Below are 25,960 nucleotides of genomic sequence, written 5' to 3' on the forward strand. Positions count from 1 at the left end.
ACTTTTGATCGGGCGAGCAGAAAATAAAGTTGGTGGCTGGCTTTGATGCCGCACCGATGAGCATTTATTTGCTGAATTATTCTTACTTTAAAGCCATCTTATCCACTTTAGCAGGCGGGCCTATGATATTGCTTTATTTTGAGGAATTAAGAGAGGTGGCTGGGAGACGGAGCGTAGCAGCAGTTTATTACATTACCCCAGATAAGATTGAAAGGCCAAGGAGAGAGAGAGAGAGAGAGAGAAAGAGAGGGAGGGGAAAAAAGTGGAAAGTGTTTGTTGTTGCGTTATTAGATTCTCCGCTGTTGGCTACAAAGTGGGAACAAGAGAGCACAATATGCAGGTGGCTGGTTAACAGGGTTACCACTTGTGTTTCGCAGCGCAGAGAGCCAGTTGCTGAAGGCGCTGAGGGAGCGCAAAGGTGAAGTGATCGCCAAATACGGCGAGATGACAGAAGCCTCCTCCGCAGCAGAATCACCGTGGGCCAGGGAGCCGGGCCTCGGCTGGCAGGTAGGATCTGTTACCCAGCCATTATCAGACACAAACACAGGAAGTAACATGGCACATCAACAGGAAGTACCACTTCTATATCGGAGGCATATTTCCACCGGGGTTCAACCATAGAAGAAATGATGATATCTCACAAAATATGTTTATGTGGCCTGAGAAACAGATAGAGGAATGTTTTTTTTAAAGTCAAATGATGTAATTATATGAAATCCTTGCTGCCGTGAATGGAATCTGTCAGCAGAGTCTCTTTTGCAAGCACACTCATGCACGTGAGAGCATACTCGCGCGCGCGCGCGCGCACACACACGCACGCACGCACGCACGCACGCACGCACGCACGCACGCACACACACACACACACACACACACACATAAAAGGCTTCCCTGTGTTTACCATGGAACACTGGGAAAAACCGCCGTCTCTCTTTCTCCTTTATTTAGGATGTTTTTCATCCCCCAGTGTGTAAAAAGCCGTCTGGTGTCTTAAGGAAAGTAGAAAGGGAAAGAAGGGAGAGTGAGGAGGAAGGAGCAGCATCAGGCAGCAGCCTTAGCATCCGTAGGAGTGTGCTGTTGTTAGGCTGGGGATGAGGCTGCTCTGCCACCATGCAGGCTTAGAGATGTAATGAATCTTCTATCAGCCCTTCCTGCCAGGGTGACAACTCGCTTTGAGGAAGGTTGTAAATGTGGGAGAGATTGTGGTATAATTCCTCAGACTGGCATTTCTGCCCCCCAGTCACCATTCGATTATCTCCCAAATTGCTGTGTTTCAGAGAGATAAAGATTTTTTATGGCTTGCTGACTTGAAACAACCAGCACAGCCAGGAAAAGCAATGGCCAACCTGCCATGCATAGTAATTCCATTGGTAAATGACAAAATCTTTGTTTATATGACATTTCCAAAATTACTGCGGCAGATGAATCTAAAATCTAAAATGTCACATTTGGCATGCAAAACTATGAAAATATATTTCTGTGCAAAATTCATGGAGGCATTTAATTTAGAACGTGTTTAATAACTAAGTCTGCCTGCATCAGTAATCCTGCCTGGAGGTCCCAAAAAGATTGTCATATTTATTCACTCGTTTTCTCCCCCCCCCCTTTCCTTCATTCCGAAGCCAACATTTTTAAGGGTAAATGTTCATTGTTAATTAAGATTTACTAATTAAAATGAAAATAATTAACGAGAAAGCTTAATCTCCGAATATTAGGCTATACTTAGAAAGAAAATATGTTTTTGTATGTGGCATTTCCTGTGTATTAAAGAGTTCAATTTGTGGAGCAGTCAATGTAGGAACCTTGAAAAGATGTTTCGGCGAAGGACGTGCTGCGTGCCAAAAAAAGCTGCTGAGGATCCGTGGCTGAATGCTTTGATCTCATCTGTAGGAGTGGTGTAATGTTATGGCACTTTAGGCACAACTAAGGCTCCGGGCAAACAAACCACCTTCTGATATGGAAAATTGGCTCACTTTGCCTTTTACCTTCCCGGATGTCTTGACTTTCCGCCATACACGTACCGGTCCATGCATGAGAGACAAATAATAACAATCTCTAAAGACACATAGTGAAAAATTAACACTGGTGTGCTGTTTTTATTTATTTTTATTGTTCTTTTTCTACCCCCTTTCTTTCTCCCTCAGCAGTGTGGGGGCTTAGAGCCCTAACCTCCTGGATGTGCGATGTGTGGGCTAAACCGCTTTACCACCAATTATACTAATTTCACTTCTGCCTAAATTGTTTTGTGTTGTGGCGTATGCAAAGATGCTCAGCGAGGAGATTGCGGGGCATAACGGCAGGGCTCGGCACACACCCTCTGAGGGTGGCTTTGCGCTGGGCACTGCCAGGCACCGGCATGCACGTGGCGCTGGGTGTGTATCTGTTTACGTGTGTGTGTGTGTGTGTGTGTGTGTGTGTGTGTGTGTGTGTGTGTGTGTGTGTGTGTGTGTGTGTGTGTGTGTGTGTGTGTGTGTGTGTGTGTGTGTGTGTGTGTGTGTTTGTGTGTTCCAAATGGTTAATATGGGCCATTAACAGTCAAAAAGCAACACTGCCGGGCACACAGTGCTGGGTAGGTGAATCCCAATAGTGCCACCAGTATACACCGTTTATGTAGAGTGGCAACAGTCAGAGAGCGGAACATGCAAATTGAGTGAAGTAGAATCTCCAGAGGATTTTTTTGAATATAATAGATGGTTTAAGATTAGGTGACTGTGTGTTGAACTGTCATCCCTGTGCTGTTTGTGGACTTGTGTTTGTTTTGTGGTAGGTGAATAACACCAGGATATGTACCCTAGGCTGCTGGTCAACCGCCACTGTCTAGCTCCCGGGTAGCTGACTGTATAATTCAAGACCTGCAGTATCTTTTTACACATTTTGTTACATTACAGCCTTATTCTAAAATTGATTAAATCAATTTTTTCTTCATCAATCTACACAAAATACCCCAAAATGACAAAACAAAAACAGGTTCAGCAAAGTTATGAAAAAAACTGAAATATTACATTTCCATAAGTATTCAGACCCTTTACTCAGTACTTTGTTGAAGCACCTTTGGCAGTGGTTACAGCCTCGAGTCTTCTAGGGTATGATGCTACAAGCTTGGTACACCGGTATTTGGGAAGTTTCTCCCATTCTTCTCAAGCTCTGTCAGGTTGAATGGGGAACGTCTCTGCACAGCTATTTTCAGGTCTCTCCAGAGATGTTTGATTGGGTTGATTGATTGTTGCACCCTCGACAACTACTGTGATTATTATTATTTGACCATGCTGGTCATTTATGAACATTTGAACATCTTGGCCATGTTCTGTTATAATCTCCACCCGGCACAGCCAGAAGAGGACTGGCCACCCCTCATAGCCTGGTTCCTCTCTAGGTTTCTTCCTAGGTTTTGGCCTTTCTAGGGAGTTTTTCCTAGCCACCGTGCTTCTACACCTGCATTGCTTGCTGTTTGGGGTTTTAGGCTGGGTTTCTGTACAGCACTTTGAGATATCAGCTGATGTAAGAAGGGCTATATAAATACATTTGATTTGATTTGATTCAAGTCCGTGCTCTGGCTGGGGCACTCAAGGACATTCATACGCTTGTCCCCGAGCCATTCCTGCGTTGTCTTGGCTGTGTGCTTAGGGTTGTTGTCCTGTTGGAAGGTGAACGTTCACTCCAGTCTGAGGTCCTGAGCGCTCTGGAGCAGGTTTTCATCAAGGATCTGTTTGTACTTTGCTCCGTTCATCTTTGCCTCAATCCGGACTAGTCACCCAGTCCCTGCCGCTGAAAAACATCCCCACAGCATGATGCTGCCAACACCATGCTTCACTGTAGGGATGGTGCCACATGTGACGCATGGTATTCAGGCCAAAGAGTTCAATCTTGGTTTCATCAGACCAGAGAATCTTGTTTCTCATGGTCCGAGAGTCCTTTAGGTGTCTTTTGGCAAACTCCAACTGGGCTGTCATGTACATTTTACTGAGGAGTGGCTTCCGTCTGGCCATGCTACCATAAAGGCCTGATTGGTGGAGTGCTGCAGAGATGGTTGTCCTTCTGGAAGGTTTTCCCATCTCAACAAAGGAACACTAGAGCTCTGTCTGAGTGATCATCGGGTTCTTGGTCACCTCCCTGACCAAGGCCCTTCTCCCCCAATTGTTCAGTTTGTCTAGGTGACTAGCTCTAGGAAGAGTCTTGGTGGTTCTAAACTTCTTCCATTTAAGAATGATGGAGGCCACTGTGTTATTTTGGACCTTCAATGCTGCCAAAATGTTTTGGTACCCATCCCCAGATCTGTGCCTCGCCATAATCCTGTCTCGGAGATCTACGGACTATTCCTTCGACCTCATGGCTTGGTTTTTGCTCTGACATGCACTGTCAACTGTGGGACCTTATATAGACAGGTGTGTGCCTTTCCAAATCATGTCCAATCAATTGAATTTACCACAGGTGGACTCCAATCAAGTTGTAGAAACATCTCAAGGATGATCAATGGAAACAGGGTGCACCTAAACTCAATTTCGAGTCTCATATTAAAGGGTCTGAATAGTTATGTAAATAAGGTATTTCAGTTTTTTATTCTTAATACATTTGCAAAAAAATTCTAAAGACCGGTTTTTGCTTTGGGATTATTAGATATTGTGTGTGTAGATTGTGTGTAAAATATACATTTAATAAATTTTAGAATAAGGCTGTAACGTAACAAAATGTGGAATGGAAGGGTTCTGAATACTTTCCGAATGCACTGTATATTGTTTGTTGTATGCTTAATGTTTTTGAATGTTAATGTATAACTAGGTACCAGGATGCACTATTCCATGGAAACTTTTTAGGCCCTCGGCGCTTCTGTACTAGATAGATACAGTGCCTTATTCCACATTTTGTTGTTAAAGCCTGAATTGAAAATGTATTAAATTCTTCTATTTTTTTCACACCCATCTACACACAATAAATACCCCATAATGGCAAAGTGAAAACAGTTTTTTTTTAATGGTTTGCAAATATATTGAAAATGTAATACAGAAATATCAAATTTACATAAGTATTCACACCCCTGAGTCAATACTTTGCAGAAGCACCTTTGTCAGCAATTACAGCCAAGTCTTTCTGGGTAAGTCTAAGAGCTTTGCACACCTGGATTGTGCAATATTTGTCCATTATTCTTTTCTAAATTCTTCAAGTTCTGTCAAGTTGGTTGTTGATCATTGCTAAACAAGCATTTTCAGATTTAAATCAACTGTAACTCGGCCACTCAGGAACATTCATTGTCTTCTTGGTAAGCAACTTCAGTGTAGATTTGGCCTTGTGTTTTAGTTTATTGTCCTGCTGAAAGGTGGAAAGCAGACTGAACCAGGTTTTCCTTTAGGATTTTGCCTGTGCTTAGCAACATTCCATTTGATTTTTATCTGGAAAAACTCCCCAATCCTTAACAATTACATGCATACCCATAACATGATGCAGCCACCACTTTGCTTGAAAATATGGAGAGTGGTACTCAGCAATGTGTTGTATTGGTGCTGCCCCAAGCGTAACACTTTGTATTAAAGACAAAAAGTGAATTGCTTTGCAATTTTTTTGCAGCATTACTTTAGTGCAACAGGATGCATGTTTTGGAATATTTTTGATTCTGTATAGGCTTCCTAATTTTCACTCTGTCAATCAGGTTAGTATTTTGGAGTAACTGCAATGTTGTTGATCCATCCTCAGTTTTCTCCTATCACGGCCATTAAACTCTGTAACTGTTTTAAAGTCACCATTGGCAACATGGTGAAATCCCTAAAGGTTTCCTTCCTCTCCGGTAATTGAGTTAGGAAGGCGCCTGTATCTTTGTATTGACTGGGTGTATTGATAAATAATCATTTCACCATGCTCAAAGGGATATTCATTGTCTGCTTTTTTTACCCATCTACCAATAGGTGCCCTTCTTTGCGTGGCATTGGAAAACCTCCCTGGTCTTTGTGGTTGAATCTGGGTTTGAAATTCACTGCTCGACTGAAGGACCTCACAGATAATTGTATGTGTGCGGTACAGAGATGAGGTATGTTAAACACTATTAGTTTCATACAAAGTGAGTCCATGCAACTTATTATGTGACTTGTTAAGCACATTTTTATTCATTAACTTATTTAGGATTGTCATAACAAAGGGGTTGAATATTTTCTGACTCAAGACATTCCAGCTTGTCATTTGTAATTCATTTGTAAAAAATTTGAAAAACAAATCCATGTAGACATTAGGCCAGCGACAAATACATTGTTTTTTTTTCTCCCAAATTTCATGGTATCCAATTCATGGTATCCATCGCTGTAACTCCTGTACGGACTCGGGAGAGGCGAAGAGCCGTGTGTCCTCTGAAATACAACCCACACTCTTTCTTTACACAATGCCCGCTTAACCCGGAAGCCAGCTGCACCAATGTGTCAGAGGAAACATCTGGCAACCATGTCAGCATGCACTGCGCCCAGCCCGCCACAGGAGTCACTAGTGCGCGATGGGACAAGGACAAAATCCTCCCCTAACCCGAACGACGCTGAGCCAATTGTGCGCTTCCCCATGGGTCTCCCGGTCGCGGCCGGCTGCGACAGAGCCTGGACCCAAACCCAGAATCCCTAGTGGCACAGCTAGCACTGCGATTCAGTGCCTTAGACCACTGCGCCATTTGGGAGGTAGACAAATACATTTTTAATTCAGGGTGTAACACAACAAAATGTGGAAAAAGTCAAAGGGAGTGAATACTTTCTGACGGCAAGGGTTTATATACTGAACAAAAAGAAATTAATCCAAACAGTGTCACCAGACCGTTTATTTTGCGTGGCAAAAGTCAAGAACGGAACATGCAAATGAGTAAAGTAGAATCTCCAGTGGATTTTGGGGACTATAATGGATAGTTTCAAATTTGGTGACTGTTTAAGTGTGTTTATTTTGTGGTAGGTGAATGACACCAGAATCTGTTCCCTATACTCCTGGTCAACCGCCACTGTCTAGCTCCTGGGTAGCAGACTGACTAATTGAAGACCTGCAGTATCTTTCAAAAGGGCCTTTCTGTTTTTTAGCTTTAATGAATTGGCAAACATTTCTTGAAACCTGTTTTCACTTTGTCATTATGGGGTATTGTGTGTAGAGTGATGACACATTTGTTTTATTTAATCCATTTTAGAATAAGGCTGTAACTTAACTTAATGTGGAAAAGGGGAAGGGGTCTGAATACTTTCCAAATGCACTGTACCTGCAGTCAGCATGCCAATTGCACGCTCCCTCAAAACTTGAGACATCGGTGGCATTATGTTGTGTGACAAAATGGCACATTTTAGAGTGGCCTTTTATTGTCCCCAGCACAAAGTGCACCTGTGTAATTATCATGCTGTTTAATCAGCTTCTTGATATGCCACACTTGTCAGGTGGATGGATTATCATGGCAAAGGAAAAATGCTCACTAATAAGGATGTAAACAAATTTCTTCACAAAAGTTGAGAGAAATAAGCCTTTTGTGGGATCTTTTATTACAGCTCATGAACCAGCTCATTTATATGTTGTGTTTATATTTTTGTTCAGTATACTTAGGCATGAATGAATTAACCTGCTAATTTCTGTATCCTTATTTTATTTTTTAAAATGTCTTATTTAATCAAAGTTGCTATTTCCAAAGCACTATTCTGTTATTTCTGTTTTAAAGAATGCAGCATTGCAAATCCAGAGCTCCAATCACAACACATTTTCTGTAAAGATGCAGACTGTGGGTTGCAGATTGTGTCATCTGCTGTGGTTCCTAGCTGTCAAGACCCAACATGATGGTAGTGTTGGTCTGTGATCCACTTCAAACTGTCAATGCATAAATCATGAATCGTGTCGATATTGCAAGAAAATATTGTCATTTCACAAAACCATACCAAAACGTAGCGAAACTAACTGGAACAAGCTAGCTAGCCAAGTTGCTAGCTAGCTAAGTTAGTTATCTAGCTTATATTAACAGTAATACAAAATGCAACTAAACATTTTAAAACATTAGCTGACACCTTGAGGCTTGATAAGGGGTAAAAATGTTTTTCCCAGAAGGTTTGACATTTTCGTTATTTATTAGCTATCTAGGCTACCAGTTAGCATTTACCCCACACATCAAATCAAATTATATTTGTCACATGCGCCGAATACAACAGGTGTAGTAGACCTTACAGTGAAATGCTTACTTACAAGCCCTTAACCAACAATGCAGTTTTAAGAAAATACCCCCAAAAAGTAAGCGATAAGAATAACAAAATTAAAGAGCAGCAGTAAATAACAATAGCGGGGCTATATACAGTGGGTGTCGGTACAGAGTCAATGTGCGGGACCACTGGTGTTGAGGTAATATGTACATGTAGGTAGAGTTATTAGCTAGCTTACCCTACTGTGTGCTGGACAAATTAGCGTTTCGTCATTCTTGTTACTAAGATAAATAAAACATCTCAAATTAGCTACTCACTGTAGCGTTAACTTCTTTTGAGTTACTTCTTTCTTTCTCCAGTTGTCAGTTCGAACACACACCGTTTATGCACTCATTTGTGGAGGACAAATTCAGAAATGACAGTTGGAATTCCACAGCAGAAAATATGTGATTGTTGTTGCTAGGTTACCAGTTACAGTGCTTGCTTTTAGCTTGCGGTTTGCGCACACCTTTATCCAGAGGGAATACAACAATTATAGCTCGTGTATGAAAGAATGATATGGATTTAATATTTGTCAAATTATTGAGCATGTCCTCAAAACTCAAATAATCATCAGAAGTTGTCCTAAATTAGCATGTCAAGATCCTGATATGGACCTCAGTCAAGAGCATATGCATTGTATGTGTCACGCCCTGGCCTTAGTATTCTTTGTTTTCTTTATTATTTTAGTTAGGTCAGGGTGTGACATGGGAAGTTTGTGTGTTTTGTCTAGTTTAGGGTGTGTGTATTGTTTAGGGGGTGTTGTATAGTGTATGGGGTTGTGTTCAGGAGAGAGTTCTAGGAAAGTCTATGGTTGCCTGGTTTGGTTCTCAATCAGAGACAGATGTCATTAATTGTCTCTGATTGGGAGCCATATTTAAGGCAGCCATAGGCTTTAGGTGATTGTGGGAGATTGTCTATGTTGAACGTAAGTAGCTTGTGTGTGCACTTTCGTTTGTAGCTTCACGGTTGTTTGTTGTTTTGTATAGTTTGTATAAGTGTTTCGTTTCGTGTTCATCTTCGTCGTAAAATAAAAGAAGATGTATTCATATCACGCTGCGCCTTGGTCCATTCATTCACCTCAAGACGACCGTGACAGAATCTCCCACCACACATGGATCAAGCAGCGTGAGCGGAACCAACAACAGCGGCAAAGTAACCAGGACTTGTGGACATGGGAGGATGTATTGGACGGCAAGGGTTGCTACACATGGGAGGAGATCCGAGCTGGAAGAGATCGCCTTCCATGGGAACAGCTGGAGGCGATTAGGAGAGCAGAGGCAACCGGAGAGAGGAACCGAAGTTATGAGGGTACGCGACTAGCAAGGAAGCCCGTGAGTACTACCCAAAAATTTCTTGGGGGGGGGCTAAGAGGTAGTGGGCCAAGGGCAGGTAGGAGACCTGCGCCCACTTCCCAGGCTAACCGTGGAGAGCGGGAGTACGGGCAGACACCGTGTTACGCAGTAGAGCGCACGGTGTCTCCTGTACGTGTGCATAGCCCGGTGCGGGTTATTCCACCTCCCCGCACTGGCAGGGCTAGATTGAGTATTGAGCCGGATGTCATGAAGCCGGCCCTACATATCTGGCCACCAGTGCGTCTCCTCGGGCCGGTTTACATGGCACCAGCCTTACGCATGGTGTCCCCGGTTCGCCTACATAGCCCGGTGCGGGTTATTCCACCTCCCCGCACTGGTCGGGCGACGGGGAGCATTCAACCAGGTAAGGTTGGGCAGGCTCAATGCTCAAGGGAGCCAGTACGCCTGCACGGTCCGGTATTTCCGGCGCCACCTCCCCGCTCCAGGCCAGTACCACCAGTGCCTACACCACGCACCAGGCTTCCAGTGCGTCTCCAGAGCCCTGTTCCTCCTCCACGCACTCTCCCTATGGTGCGTGTCTCCAGTCCAGTACCACCAGTTCCGGCACCACGCACTAAGCCTCCTGTGCGTCTCCAGAGCCCTGTACGCACTGTTCCTTCTCCCCGTACTCGCCCTGATGTGCGTGCCCTCAGCCCGGTACCACCAGTGCCGGTACCACGCACCAGGCCTATAGTACGCCTTGAGAGTCCAGTGTGCCCTGTTGTTGTTCCCCGCACTAGCCTGAAGGTGCATGTCCTTAGCCCGGTACCTCCAGTTCCGGCACCACGCACCAGGCCTACAGTGCGTCTCAGCCGGCCTGAACTGCCCGTCTGCCCAACGGCGCCTGAACTGCCCGTCTGCCCAACGGCGCCTGAACTGCACGTCTGCCCAACGGCGCCTGAACTGCCCGTCTGCCCTACGCCGTCTGAACTGTCCGTCTGCCAAGTGCCGCATGAGCTGCCCGTCTGTATTGAGCCTGCAAAGCCGCCCGTCTGCCATGAGCCTACAGAGCCGTCCGCCAGACAGGAGCCGCTAGAGCCTTCCGCCAGACAGGAGCCGCTAGAGCCTTCCGCCAGACAGGATCAGCCAGAGCCTTCCGCCAGACCGGATCAGCCAGAGCCTTCCGCCAGACCGGATCAGCCAGAGCCTTCCGCCAGACCGGATCAGCCAGAGCCGTCAGCGAGCCATGACCAGCCAGAGCCGTCAGCGAGCCATGACCAGCCAGAGCCGTCAGCGAGCCATGACCAGCCAGAGCCGTCAGCGAGCCATGACCAGCCAGAGCCGTCAGCGAGCCATGACCAGCCAGAGCCGTCATCCAGCCAGGATCCGCCAGAGCCAGCCAGCCAGGATCCGCCAGAGCCAGCCAGCCAGGATCCGCCAGAGCCAGCCAGCCAGGATCCGCCAGAGCCAGCCAGCCAGGATCCGCCAGAGCCAGCCAGCCAGGATCCGCCAGCCAGCCAGGGTCAGCCAGCCAGTCCGGTGTTGTCCCTCAGTCCGGAGCTGCCCCTTATCCTGGTGCTGCCCCTTATCCTGGTGCTGCCCCTTATCCTGGTGCTGCCCCTTATCCTGGTGCTGCCCCTTATCCTGGTGCTGCCCCTTATCCTGGTGCTGCCCCTTATCCTGGTGCTGCCCCTTAGTCCGGTGCTGCCCCTTAGTCCGGTGCTGCCACTTAGTCCGGTGCTGCCCCTTAATCCAGTGGGGTTAATTTGGAGGGTGGCCATTTGGAGGAGGATACGAAAGCGGGTAGTGACTATGGTGGGGTGGGGACCACGACCAGCGCCAGAGCCGCCACCGTGGACAGACGCCCACCCAGACCCTCCCCTAGACTTTATGCTGGTGCGTCCGGAGTTCGCACCTTGAGGGGGGGGTTATGTCACGCCCTGGCCTTAGTATTCTTTGTTTTCTTTATTATTTTAGTTAGGTCAGGGTGTGACATGGGAAGTTTGTGTGTTTTGTCTAGTTTAGGGTGTGTGTATTGTTTAGGGGGTGTTGTATAGTGTATGGGGTTGTGTTCAGGAGAGAGTTCTAGGAAAGTCTATGGTTGCCTGGTTTGGTTCTCAATCAGAGACAGATGTCATTAATTGTCTCTGATTGGGAGCCATATTTAAGGCAGCCATAGGCTTTAGGTGATTGTGGGAGATTGTCTATGTTGAACGTAAGTAGCTTGTGTGTGCACTTTCGTTTGTAGCTTCACGGTTGTTTGTTGTTTTGTATAGTTTGTATAAGTGTTTCGTTTCGTGTTCATCTTCGTCGTAAAATAAAAGAAGATGTATTCATATCACGCTGCGCCTTGGTCCATTCATTCACCTCAAGACGACCGTGACAAGCACTTTCCTGCGTTTGCCAGCAGCTCTTCGCAATGCTTGAAGCACAGCTCTGTTTATGACTTCAAGCCTATCAACTCCCGAGATTAGGCTGGCAATACTATAGTGCCTATAAGAACATCCAATAGTCAAAGGAATATGAAATACAAATGGTATAGAGCGAAATAGTCCTATAATAACTACAACCTAAAACTTCTTAACTGGGAATATTGAAGACTCATGTTAAAAAGAACCACGAGCTTTCATATGTTCTCATGTTCTGAGCAAGGAACTTAAATGTTAGCTTTTTTACATGGCACATATTGTACTTTTACTTTCTTCTCTAAAACTGTGTTTTTGCATTATTTAAACCAAATTGAACATGTTTCATTATTTATTTGAGACTAAATTGATTTTTATTTATGTATTATATTAAAATAAAAGTGTTCATTCAGTATTGTTGTAATTGTCATTTTTACAAATGTATATATATAAAAATTGGCAGATTAATCAGTATTGGCTTTTTTTGGTCCTCCAATAATCGGTATCGGTGGTGAAAAATCATAATCGGTCGACCTCTACTGATAAGTGACTGAAGGATGTGAAAGTGGCAAGGGCAGCAGGAACAGAAACAGAAAGGTTGGATGTGTATAATAATAAATCATCTGCATATAAAGACAGTTAGGGTTTGTGTCCATATCTGACTATACCTTTGATGAGGGGGTTGGAGCGAAGTGCTATTGCAAGGGGTTCTATGGTGAGGGCAAGCTGTAAGAGACTTAACTTCTTATGGCTGCAGGGGCAGTATTGAGTATCTTGGATGAAAGGTGCACAGAGGTGCCCATAGTAAACTGCCTGCTCCTCAGTCCCAGTTGCTAATATATGCATATTATTATTCGTATTGGATAGAAAACACTCTGAAGTTAGACAGGAATTAGTCAGGTCTGCCACGAGCTGAACATGCTTTCACATGCGTGTTCACATGAGGAGGACCTCCGTTCCACCGCTCTTCTGAAGTCAATCTAATTCAATCTAATTCTCCGGTTGGAACGTTATTCAAGATGTATGTTAACAACATTCTAAAGATTGATTCAGTACATCGTTTGAAATGTTTCTACTGACTGTTACGGAACTTTTGGACATTTCGTCACGTTATAGTGGACGCGCTTTGTGACTTTGGAATTGTTTACCAAACGCGCTAACCAAAGTAGCTAATTGGACATAAATAACGGACATTATTGAACAAATCAAGCATTTATTGTGGACCTGGGATTCCTAGGACTGCATTCTGATGAAGTTCATCAAAGGTAAGGAAACATTTATCATGTATTTTCTGGTTTCTGTTGACCCCAACATGGCGGCTGATTTGGCTATTGTTCTGAGCTCCGTCTCAGATTATTGCATGATTTGCTTTTTCCGTAAAGTTTTTTTTAAATCTGACACAGCGGTTGCATTAAGGAGCGGTATATCTATAATTCCATGTGTATAACTTGTATTATCATCTACATTTATGATGAGTATTTCTGTTGAAACGATGTGGCTATGCAAAATCACTTGATGTTTTTGGAACTAGTGAATGTAACGCGCCAATGTAAACTCCGATCTTTTGTTATAAATATGAACTTTATCAAACAAAACATGCATGTATTGTGTAACATGAAGTCCTATGAGTGTCATCTGATGAAGATAATCAAAGGTTAGTGATTCATTTTATCTCTATTTCTGCTTTTTCTGACTGCTATCTTTCGCTGGAAAAATGGCTGTGCTTATTGTGGTTTGGTGGTGACCCAACATAATCGTTTGTAGTGCTTTCGCTGAAAAGCAAATTTAAAATCGGGCACTTTGGTGGGATTAACAACAAGATTACCTTTAAAATGATATAAGACACATGTATGTTCGAGGAATTTTAATTATGAGATTTCTGTTGTTTGAATTTGGCGCCCTGCACTTTCACTGGCTGTTGTCATATCGATCCCGGTAGCGGGATGCAGCCATAAGAAGTTAAAGGGCAACCCTGGCGTGTCGATCGTTGCAAAGGGAAGCAATCTGATTGAGTGTTATTAGTCCTGACAGAGGCTTGAGGGGATGAGTACAGAAGTCTTATTCAAGTAATTTGAATTTGGAGCCAAAGCCAAATTTATTTAGAGTGTAAAAAAGGTATATCCATTCCACCCGGTCAAACGTTTTCTCCGCATCCAGGCATATAATGGCTTCAGAGGCATTGGCGACAGAGGGATTATATATAATATCAAATATCGTCGAAGATTGAAGAATGAGTGTCTATTTTTAATAAATCCTGTTTGATCCAGAGAGATAATTGATGGGAGGACTGTTTCCAGACGCGTTGCCAGAAGTTTAGATAACATTTTATAGTCAACATTTAGCAGGCTAATTGGACGGTATGATACACAGTCAAGTGGGTCTTTGTTGTTTTTTTTAAGAATAAGACATGGTTGCCTGAGTGAGAGTCTGTGGGAGAGCACCATTTACAAATGCTTCATTGTTCATTTCAATTAGAATAGGGGCTATTTTGGAGAGAAACTTTTGATAAAACTCTGCCGAGTAGCCATCAGGCCCTGAGCTTCTCCTGGATTGAAGGGATTTGACAGCATTAGACAATTCTTCAACAGTGTTCGGCTGCTCTAAATTTTTAACCAAATCCCGGCTGACAGAAGGCACAGCAAGTGAGTGGAAGAAATCATCCAATTCCAATGTATCCGCTTTATTTTCAGAAGTATATAAAGACTGGTAAGATCTCTTGAACTCATCATTGATCCCCCTAGGGTCTAATGATATCCCAGACGATGTACGAATTTTAGGAATCTGGTGTGATGATGATAGTTGACGTAACTTGTGAGCTAATAATTTACTGGCTTTATCTCCTTGTTCATAGTAAGTGATCCTAGACTTGACAAGCAGTTCAGTAACCTGGTCTGTTAATAATGTGTCAAATTCTGCTTGCAAAGTGAAACGCTCCTTATAAATATCCGGAGATGGTGAAACGGCATAAATGTCATCTAACTGGGCAATAGAACATAGATTGCCCAGTTATTGCCTATCCCTTTTCAGTTTGTTCTCATGTGCGGTGCATGAAATAATTTCACCTGATATAAGCTTTCAAAGTTTCCCTGAAAGTAGATGTAGAGATGTTTGGGGTTCTATTTGTACTCATGAAAAAGTAGATTAGACCAAAAACAAAATTGACAAAGTGTTCATTACTGAGAGCAGTTGAGTATTTAGCCGCAAAGGCAGTCGCAGATTGTCAACAGTTTGAAAGACTACTTCTATGATAACAGGGGCGTGGTCAGATAAAACAATTGGATTATATGAACATGAAGATATGGAATTGAGAAGTCTGTCATCTACAAGGAAGTAGTCTATGCGCGTAAAAGTGTGGTGAACCGATGAGAAAAAATTTGTGTTTAATCCATCTGGAAAAGCATATTCTCCAAGGGTCTGAAACTGCAAATTCAGACATAAAGGTTTGGACAACTTTAGCTGAGGTTGACAAGGTTTAGTGGAGGATCGATCTGAATGTGGGTCTAACCAGCAGTTAAAATCACCACCTAAGATCAACATATAGGAAGACATATCGGGCAGTGTAGAGAAAACCGATTTTAAAATGTCACCATTGTCCCACCATTGAGCATAAATATTAACAAGAAGTACATTCGTATTGAGCAGCCTAACACTGACAATTATGTATCTACCATGGGGATCTGCGATCACATTAGAACATGTAAAAGGTACCGATCTGTGAAGTAAAATAGCCACCCCTCTTGCCTTACTCTGAAATGAGGAATGGAACACCTGACCAACCCATCTGCACCTAAGACTTGAGTGTTGTGATACCTTCAGATGAGTTTCTTGGAGAAAGATTATGTGAGCTTTCAATTGTTGACGGTGGTGTAGCACCTTACTACGTTTAACTGGGTTATTTATGCTGCTGCAGTTCCAAGTAAGAAAATTAAAGCCATTCCCTCCAGCTGGATGGGCTACACTAGGCTGAGTCATGTCTTAATTGAGAGAGGACGTGTAAAGGACAAGGTACAATGTAAACTAAAGATCTTAGATGAACCTAATAGCGCAAATTTAAAAAAACAAAGACAAGCTACGAAGCACAAAAAAACATATAAAAACGATATACAAATAAAGAGGGAAAAACCCCTTCCCTCACAACCTCCCTTGCCGAAGCATCTCCCCAACTGAGATGCAAGCAAAACCCTAAATACAAAAAAGGTTTAGAGCAAAGCATGATAACTGTGCTACCTGAGATTTGTGACCATTTAACCAGAGTAAACCAAACATACATAGATTGGTCCCCAGCAGAGTCTATGGAAAACGAACCTCGTTTAAGAGAGGTTTAAGAGCAATACAAATGGTAAAACTACGACTGAACCATGAAAACAGACAGATATTGGCATTAGAGGCGGCTTAGATCAAAATAAAATATTAATGATACAAACAAAAAACAATAATGTGAGCGGAATAGTACACACACGCACACGCACACACACAGAAACAAACACACACACACACACACACACACACACACACACACACACACACACACACACACACACACACACACACACACACACACACACACACACACACATTATAGCGGGGGGTCAACTTTATACTCACCAATGAAAATGGAAATGAAAAAATTAAAATAAAAAAGAGAATGACATTCAAGTGTCGATGAACCCAGCAAAGTTGGCTTCGCTAGCCAACCAGTCTGCCAGCCGGCCTGCTAACTTGCCTGCTAACAAGACCAGCTAACCATTTGTTCCACACCATGCGGTACAACAGCCGCTTTCACGTTCTTGTTGATGAAATTGGCCGCTAAAGCAGGGTCCTTGAATCTGTGAGTCACCCCCATCTTAACAAAGCCAGGACTGGACACTATCATCCTCAATAACTTCCAACCTCCCCTTTCTTGCCAAGACTGGATCGTACTGTTGTCTCCCAATTACAAACCCACCTGCTAATCAAAAACCTGTTCTAGCCCCTCCAGTCTGGTTTCCACCCCTTCTGAAACTGCCCTTCTCAAAGTTATCAATAACCTTCTCACCTCTGCTGATGCTGGTGCCCTCAACATCCTGATTGTCCTTGACCTGAGTACCACTTTTGACACAGTGAGCCATCAGATCCTCCTCACCAGGCTTGAGGTTCTGGGTGTTGAGGGCACTGCACTCTCCTGGCAACAATCATACCTCACAAACCGGACCCACTACATCTACCTTAATGGCCACACCTCAGACTCAGCTGCAGTTATACACAGTGTCCCCCAGGGCTCTGTGCTGTGTCCCTTACTTTTCATTATCTACATCCTCCCCCTAGGTCAGATCCTCTGCCACTTCAACCTTCCACTGCTATGCTGATGACACCCAGATCTACCTCAGCACCAAATCCCTCCTCAACCCACCTCTGACCCACAATGAATCCTGCCTCTCTGAAATAAAAACATTGACGCAACAAAACTTCCTCAAGCACAATAGTGATAAAATGGAACTCATCCTCATAGGCACCTAATCCACCCTCACCAAAGCTGGCAAACTCACCATTAACGAGACCACTGTCTCTCTCTCTCTCCCTCCATGCATGCAACCTTGGTGTCATTCTGGACTCCACCCTCTCCTTTCGCCACCACATAAGACAGACTGTCAAAACCTCATTCTTCCACCTCCGCAACATTGCCAAAGTCAAGTCCTCCCTCTCCCGTCCTGCTGCTGAAACTCTCATACATGCATTCAACTCCTCCCGTCTTAACTAGTACAACTCATTACTCTTTGGCATCAAATCAAGCTCCCTCCATAAACTCCAAATGGTTCAAAACTCACCCACACTAAGTACTGGCAGTACATCACCCCTGTCCTCTGTGAGCTCCACTGGCTCCCTGTCATAAATAACGCATTTATTACAAGATCCTCTTTCTGACCTACAAAGCCCTTCAGCACCTTGCCCCCCCTTACCTCTCAAACCTTCTCCTCTACCAACCCACACGCGCATTCTGTTGCACCACAGCATCTTGTCATCCCCAGGTTGAAGCTCCAGAGCTTCGGCGACAGGGCCTTCTCCAGGGTTGCTCCTAGGCTCTGGAACTCTCTCCAGCAATCCATGACTCGGAGACCATCACTATCTTTCAGGCCCTCCTAAAGCCCCACCAATCTGACAAGCCCTACCCTTAAGCCCCCCACACACATGCAAATAAATACACTACAAAGACACTCCTTTCTTCACCATACTGGGTAGCACCTAACCCAAACCCTTACACTACCCTTTTTCTCCGCACATACTGTCACGCCCTGGCCTTAGTATTCTTTGTTTTCTTTATTATTTTAGTTAGGTCAGGGTGTGACAGTGCTGTTTGAATGAATGCTTACGAGCCTGCTGCTGCCTACCACCGCTCAGTCAGACTGCTCTATCAAATATCAAATCATAGATTTAATTATAATATAATAAACACACAGAAATACGAGCCTTAGGTCATTAATATGGTCAAATCTGGAAACTATCATTTCGTGAACAAACCGTTTATTCTTTCAGTGAAATACGGAACCGTTCCGTATTTTATCGAACGGGTGGCATCCATAAGTCTAAATATTGCTGTTACATTGCACACCCTTCAATGTTATGTCATAATTATGTACAATTCTGGCAAATTAATGATGGTCTTTGTTAGGAAGAAATGGTCTTCACACAGTTCGCAACAAACTGCTGCATATACCCTAACTCTGCTTGCACAGAACGCAAGAGAAGTGACACAATTTCCCTAGTTAATATTGCCTGCTAACATTAATTTATTTTAACTAAATATGCAGGTTTAAAAATATATACGTGTGTATTGATTTTAAGAAAGGGATTGATGTTTATGGTTAGGTACATTGGTGCAACGACAGTGCTTTTTTCACGAATGTGCTTGTTAAATCATCACCCGTTTGGCGAAGTAGGCTGTGATTCGATGATAAATTAACAGGCACCCCATTGATTATTTGCAACGCAGGACAAGCTAGATAAACTAGTAATATCATCAACCATGTGTAGTTAACTAGTGATTATGTTAAGATTGATTGGTTTTTATAAGATAAGTTTAATGCTAGCTAGCAACTTACCTTGGCTCCTTGCTGCACTCGCGAAACAGGTGCTCAGCCTGCCACGCAGTCTCCTCGTGGAGTGCAACGTAATCGGCCATAATCGCCGTCCAATATTGCCGATTACCGATTATTATGAAAACTTGAAATCGGCCCTAATTAATCAGCCATGCCGATTAATCGGTCGACCTCTACGTATCAGGGTATAAACTGAATCTCAGTAAAAGTGAATTGATGCCACTTAATATGGCCACCAAAAATTTCCCTTTACATAACTTGCCATTTAAAATTGCTCACAGTAGCTTTATTTATCTCGGGGTACATCAGATTTGAAAACCTTTTTCAAGCCAACTTTGCTCCTCTTTTAACCCGTACTAAGGACGATTTGGAAAGCTGGTCTTTGCCACACCTAAACCTTAGTCACAATAATTAATTATATTAAAATGAATATTCTTCCTAAATTCTTATATCTCTATCAGTGCCTACCGTTTTTTCTTCCCAATACATTTTTCAAAAAGATCGACGGCCTAATTCTACCTTTTATATGGGACAAAAAGCCCCCTAGGATACGAAAACAGCTTTTTCAGAGGCCCAAACCAGATGGCGGTCTAGCTCTACCGGATTTCAGATTCTATTATTGGGCCGCTAACCTTAGGATCATTCAGTACTGGTTGCAGAGAGATATTCCCAACCCCAATTTGGCTATAGATGGAGGCCGCCTCATCAATACCGGCATCATTGTCTTCCCTCGATCACTCCTCCATTACAGGCTCTTACTCTTCCTTCACCAAAAATATATGTGTCAAAACAACATTGAAGATCTGGAATCAATTTAGCCGCCACTTTGGGTTTCAGACAACCTCTTCTTTGGCTCCGGTAGCCTCAAACCCAGCTTTTCCCCCATCTATGGTTGATGGTGCTTTCTCAACATGGTCTAGTCTCGGTATTAAAAGATTCAGAGATCTCTATATTAACAATACATTTAGTAATTTGAACAATTATCAGATATATAATATATATATGTCCACAGCATAGATCCCTGATTCCCTTATCCCTCTTCCTACTCTGAAAGACACCTTGTCAATAATCTTTAGTCAAATTTGCTCACTACAAACCACCTCATTAAACAATATTATATCCTCATGGGAGGAGGAACTGGGTGAGGAAATATCTGATGAACTATGGGAAGGGGCACTTTAAAGGGTACATACCTTTTCTATTTGCGCTCGACACGGTCTCATTCAATGCAAACTCATTCATAGGGCCCACTGGACCAAAGCAAGATTATCCTATATTTACAAGGATGTGAACCCTAATTGTGTACGATGTAACCAGTCTCCTGCTAATCATGTACACATGTTTTGGTGTTTGCCCATCTCTTGTTGGTTTCTGGAAAGACATCTTTAACACACTCTCAGATTTAAGCGGCACAGAGATCGAGCCAGACCCTTTTATTGCATTATTTGGGGTTTCCTTACCCACAATACAATTGACCAAAATGAATAAGGATGTAATTGCCTTTGTCACTTTGTTAACGAGACGATTCGTTTTACTTACATGGAAATGCTCTGCACCCCCTTCTCATGCTCTTTGGATTTTGTTTTTGAATTGCATAAAGTTGGAAAAAATTAAACACACACTCAATGGGTCTATAGACACATTCTATGCAATGTGGGCTCCCTTCTTTTCTTATGTTAAACGACTACATTTCCTGCAGTGTCAGAGTGATGTATATTTATATATTGGTGATGTAAGAGGCCTGGTATGTGTATACGTGACATCTCGGATGTTAAGGACTGTATGATCTGTGCTAGTTGACCTGTAACAACTGTATCAAAATATATATTATTTCTTATCTTTTTATTTTTTTATTTTTTATGTTTGTTTTGCTGTAATGTTGTCATGATGTGTTGTTTTATATTACTACCAAATAACTTACAAATGCAATTATTTTGTAAATGCTGGTGTTGAAAATTCAATAAACAAAGTAAACATTGTTTTTTGTAGTTGGAGGGGAAAGTTCCGTGGGCGAGGGAGAGGTTGTTGATGTGTGTGATATATGGACAGAGAGCAAGCAGGCAGGCTTTAATGAGAACAGGGGGGAGAGGAAGTTGTAGTCTTGGATGGCATGGTGAGTTTTGAGATATATGGAGAGTAAATGGGGGCAAATTCGGAGAGCCGGGTTTCAGGGGTGACGGTTTGGAGGTTGACGGGGGAGGGGGCGGTTAAGAGATTGATCAGTCAGTAATGAGTTTTTTTGGTGATCTTGTCCTTGAAAAACTAAAGGAAGGCGTTTTAGAGTTCAGTGGAGGGAGTAGAGAAGGTGTGGTCACGGGGCTGAAGTGGCTTGCTGACAGTGGATAACAGAGTCTGGGAGTTCTTATTGGAGCTGTTGATGATGTTGGAGAAATAACTGGACCTAGCAGCACTGAGGGCATCATTGTAGGTGGAGTTTGTAGGCCTCAGCGTGGACAGTGAGCCCAGACTTCCTGCTCAGCCACTCCAGGTGGCGGCCAGCATGCTTCAGGGCGCGGAGCTCAGGTGTAAACCAGCGTGGGGAGGAGGGGAAGGAGCAAGAGACAGGTTTAGTTTGGAGTGGGCCAGAGAGTTGGGGGAGACAGAGGATTGAATTTGGCAGCTAGTTCATCAGGTGAGTTGGAGGTGTGGTCAATGGGCAGGGCGGAGCAGATGGCATCAGAGCTTTGATGTTGTGGAAGGAGATGAGGCATTTGTCAGTGTTGTGTGGTGAGTATGAGGTAAGAGAGAATTTAAGAATCTTGTGTTCAGACAGTGGGAATAGGGAGGGGGAAGTATAAGTTAGGTTGGGGCCAACAGAGCAAACAAGGTCAAGTATGTGTCCCTTGATGTGAGTGGGAAAATTTACATGTTGGGTAATATTGAAACAGTACCTAACAGCCATGAAATCAGAGGCAAGTTTTGAGTTTGTGTGCACGTGAGTAATTCAGATAGTCCAGAGAGGAATGATTCGTTAGCTTTACACCCTGACTACACCGCTCGCGTCGTGTGCGCCGAGCGTTGCAAAATAAATGTAGCAATCTATGTTATTCAATTTTTGCACCTACACTGCTCGCGCGCCTCAACGTGCGTCTGCGTTGCCAAGGACTAAAATAGAAGTCAGTTCTATTTGTGATGCAGATCGCGGTGCAAGTCCTGCCTCTCCCATCTCCTCATTGGTTTATAGAAGCAGATACCCACGTGCATTCTCCTCATTGGTTATACCCATGTGGGTGATTGAAAGACGAACTGTGTTGTCGGTCGTGGTGGTAATACTATGAAATTTTAGATGCCAATCACCATATAAGTTCAAAGATTAAAAAACTTTGGAAGGCGGAGAGGTGACTAGAAACGATTCAGTTGACCGTTTTATGTGTGGATTAATTTGTCGGAGTAGAGGACCTTGTGCATTTCAGGTAAAATAACAACTCATTGTTTATATCCCATGACAAATTAGCTAGCAACAGCAAGCTAGCTATATAGGACAAATTAGCTAGCAAGTGCAATCTAGCTAGCTAAATTGCCATAAATGTATAATGCTTTTCGACCTGTCCCCAAATTAATGTAATTGGTTCAGAGTTTGTTTTGATATTTTAACCTGCGTGTCGTGATCGCGTTTGGTGTGGGGGGACAAAATCTATTTATGCACGATGGTGCACAATGGCGCACGTGCGCAGCCGTTTTGGGTTCCGTGTTAGGAGAACGGTACACAAGGATAGTGGTTATGGAGCAAAATGATTTGTAGGCAATGTATTCAAATGAAGAGACAGTAGGGAGACAGTTCAGTTATTTAGATTTTGGAGTTGTTACAGTACACGGCCGGTGGAGCGAGGGTGACACAGGTAGCCATAACCAGCGGGAGTAGCTTGGTTAAGAGAAAATACTTGGGAGCCAGGTCCACCCTCTGGGGAGCCAGGCCCAGCCAATCAGAATGAGTTTTTTCCAACAAAGGGGCTTTTTTTGGACAGAAATACGCCTCAGCACCCCTTCCTCAGATGATCTCGTAGGTGAATAAGCCATATGTGGTGGTCCTGGGCTGACGTGGTTACACGTGGTCTGCGTTTGTGAGGCCGGTTGGGTGTACTGCCAAATTCTCTAAAACGATGTTGGAGGCGGCTTATGCTCGAGAAATGAACATTCAGTTCCCTGGCAACAGCTCTGTTGAACATTCCTGCAGTCAGCATGCCAATTGTTCGCTCCCTCAACTTGAGACATCAGTGACATTGTGTTGTGTGACAAAACTGCACATTTTAGAGTGACCTTTTTTGTCCCCAGCACAATGTTCACCTGTGTAATGATCATGCTGTTTAATCAGCAATGGATTATCTTGGCAAAGGATAAATGCTCACTAACAGGGATTTTGTGTACAAAATTTGAGAGAAAAGCTTTTGGGTGTATGGAATATTTCTGGTATCTTTTATTTTAACTCATGAAATAGTTTTTGTTCAGTGTACAATGTTGTGGCTCCATCCTCAGTTTTCTGCTGTAGCAGTCATTAAGCTCTGTAACTGTTTCAACGTCACCATTGGCCTCATGCTGAAATCCCTGAGCGGTTTCCTTCCTCTCCGGCAACTGAGTTAGGAAGGACGCCTTTATCTTTGTTGTGACTGGGTGTATTGATACACCATCAAAAGTGGAATTAATAACTTCACCATGCTCAAAGGGATATTCAATGTCTGTTTATTTTATTATTACCCATCTACCGATAGGTGCCCTTCTTTGCGAGGCATTGGAAAACCTCCCTGGTCTTTGTTGTTGAATCTGTGTTTGAAATTCACTGCTCGACTGGGAGACCTTACAGATATTTGTATGTGTGGGATACAAAGGTGAGGTAGTCATTAAAATACAATGTTAAACACTATTATTGCACACACAGTGAGTCCATGTAACTTATGTGACTTTTTAAGCTAACCTTTACGCCTGAACTTATTTAGGCTTGCCATAACAAAGGGGTTGAATAATTATTGACTCAAGACATTTTATAAAAATTATGGGGAATTATGGGGCATTGTGTGTCCAGTGATTCAAGATCTCACTTTAAAATCAGGCTGTAACACAACAAAATGCGGAAAAAGTCAAGGGGTGTGAATACTTTCAGAAGGGACTGTATATTGTTTGTTGCATGCTTAATGTTTGAATATTCATGTATAACTGGGTACCAGGATGCACTGTTCCATGGAACCTTTTTAGGCCCTCAACACTACTGTACGATGTAGATAATGTACTTTAATAATCCATGAAGGGGAATGTAATATTAATGCCCCATGTTTGTGCACGTGTGTGTGTTTTATGGTAGGTGAATACTAGGTACCAGGATCTCGCCCGTAGCGCTCTTAAAATAGGCTCCTGGTCATCTATCACTCTTTAGCTACCAGGTTGCCAAATATGCCAAATTTCCCTTTCACCGACACTATACGCTGAGTATACAAAATATTAAGAACACCTGCTCTTTCCATGACATAGACTGACCAGGTGAAAGCTATGATCCCTTTTTGAAATAATTTGTTAAATCCCCTTCAATCAGTGTAGATGAAGGGGAGGAGACAGTTTAAAAATATATTTTTAAGCCTTGACAATTGAATTGTGTCTGTGTGCCATTGAGGGTGAACGGGCAAGACAAAATATTTAAGTGCCTTTGAACGGTGCATGGTAGTAGGTTTCTGGTGCATCGGTTTGTGTCAAGAATTACAACGCTGCTGGGTTTTTGACTCATAACAGTTTCCTGTGTGTATTAACAATGGTCTACCAAAATAACATCTAGCCAATTTGACACAACTGTGGGAAGCATTGGAGTCAACATGGGCCAGCAACCCTGTGGAACACTTTCGACACCTTGTAGAGTCCATTCCCAGACGAATTGAGTCTGTTCTGAGGGAAGGGGGGGGGGGGGGGGGGTTATATGGCCAATTTACCATGGCTAAGGGCTGTTCTTACTCATGACGCAATGCGGAGTACCACAAACTCCTGAGGTGTCTTATTGCTATTATAAACTGGTTAACAACGTAATTAGAACAGTAAAAATACATATTTTTTGTCATACCCGTGGTATACGTTCTTCATATACCATGGCTCTCAGCCAATAAGCATTCAGGGCTCGAACCACCCAGTTTATATTGTTCTCTGTATGCTGAATGCATGCCAATTTGTGAAAAGTTTTGAAAGGGTTGTACATAATTACATAAATACAATAACATAAGCACATAAGGGTATGCACACATCTACTTTCGTAATTAATGATGATGGCTATTTCATACAAAATTGTATTTTGAGGATGCCATTCAGGAAGGGAAACTGAATGAGTGTTTTTTATTGTTCAGTGATCATCTAGAATGAATTCCTTAACAGTCCAACGATCTTCCCCTATTGCTCATCATATCCTTGAAATGAGGCCATTCCAACAAAACAAACAAACAACAACAAAGCTCATCTCGGAACCTCATTGTGATTGGCTACAGTTTCGTCACAGACTCAGACACTAACCCTCTCCCCTCACAGATTAATTGCTTCCTGAATTAATCCAGAGTGTTTGTCCTTTAACGTTTTCAACTGAATCCCTCCCCTCGGTGGATTTCCAACCTGATATGCTTCCCCTTTTAACAGCCAATAACTGAAATGTGCAAATATTGTTTTTATTTTGTGAATAATTCTCTCAACTGTATACAGTTTGGGGGAAATACTGTACCAGGCTTTCCTTTCCAAATTAAACAGAAATTACTCTGAGTTGTTAAGCAGCAGTGCTTGTGTTACAGTACAGGATCTACACATTATATGTTTAGGGTAATGCATTTCCTTTGTGAGTGAGAATGATGCACACTGTCTGCTGTCTGGTGGAGAGGCAGGCAGTGGCACGCTGTCTGAGCAGAGGGAGAAAATGATAGAGAGAGGGACAGAGAGAGTGAGGGAGGGGAAGAGAGCGCAGGGAGAGAGATACAGAGAGAGAGCGTGAGGGAGGGGGGAGAGAGAGAGGGAGACGCCAATGCTGTGTCTGTGAGGGGTGCGTTCCTTGACCTCTGGTTTCTTGCTGCAGTGAC

At 43.2% G+C, this 25,960-nt stretch overlaps 1 protein-coding gene across 1 annotated transcript in view; it reads left to right on the forward strand.

Annotated features, from left to right (window-relative positions):
• The window catches only part of ofcc1 (orofacial cleft 1 candidate 1), a 122,369-nt gene that overhangs the window by 32,183 nt on the left and 64,226 nt on the right, over positions 1-25,960 (forward strand). The window contains exon 8 of the mRNA XM_038997223.1: positions 378-507. Within this exon, the coding sequence (XP_038853151.1) occupies positions 378-507 (130 nt within the window). The remainder of the gene's footprint in view (positions 1-377; positions 508-25,960) is intronic.

This window comes from Salvelinus namaycush, chromosome 7 (genome assembly GCF_016432855.1).
Source record: "Salvelinus namaycush isolate Seneca chromosome 7, SaNama_1.0, whole genome shotgun sequence".
Taxonomy (NCBI): domain Eukaryota; kingdom Metazoa; phylum Chordata; class Actinopteri; order Salmoniformes; family Salmonidae; genus Salvelinus; species Salvelinus namaycush.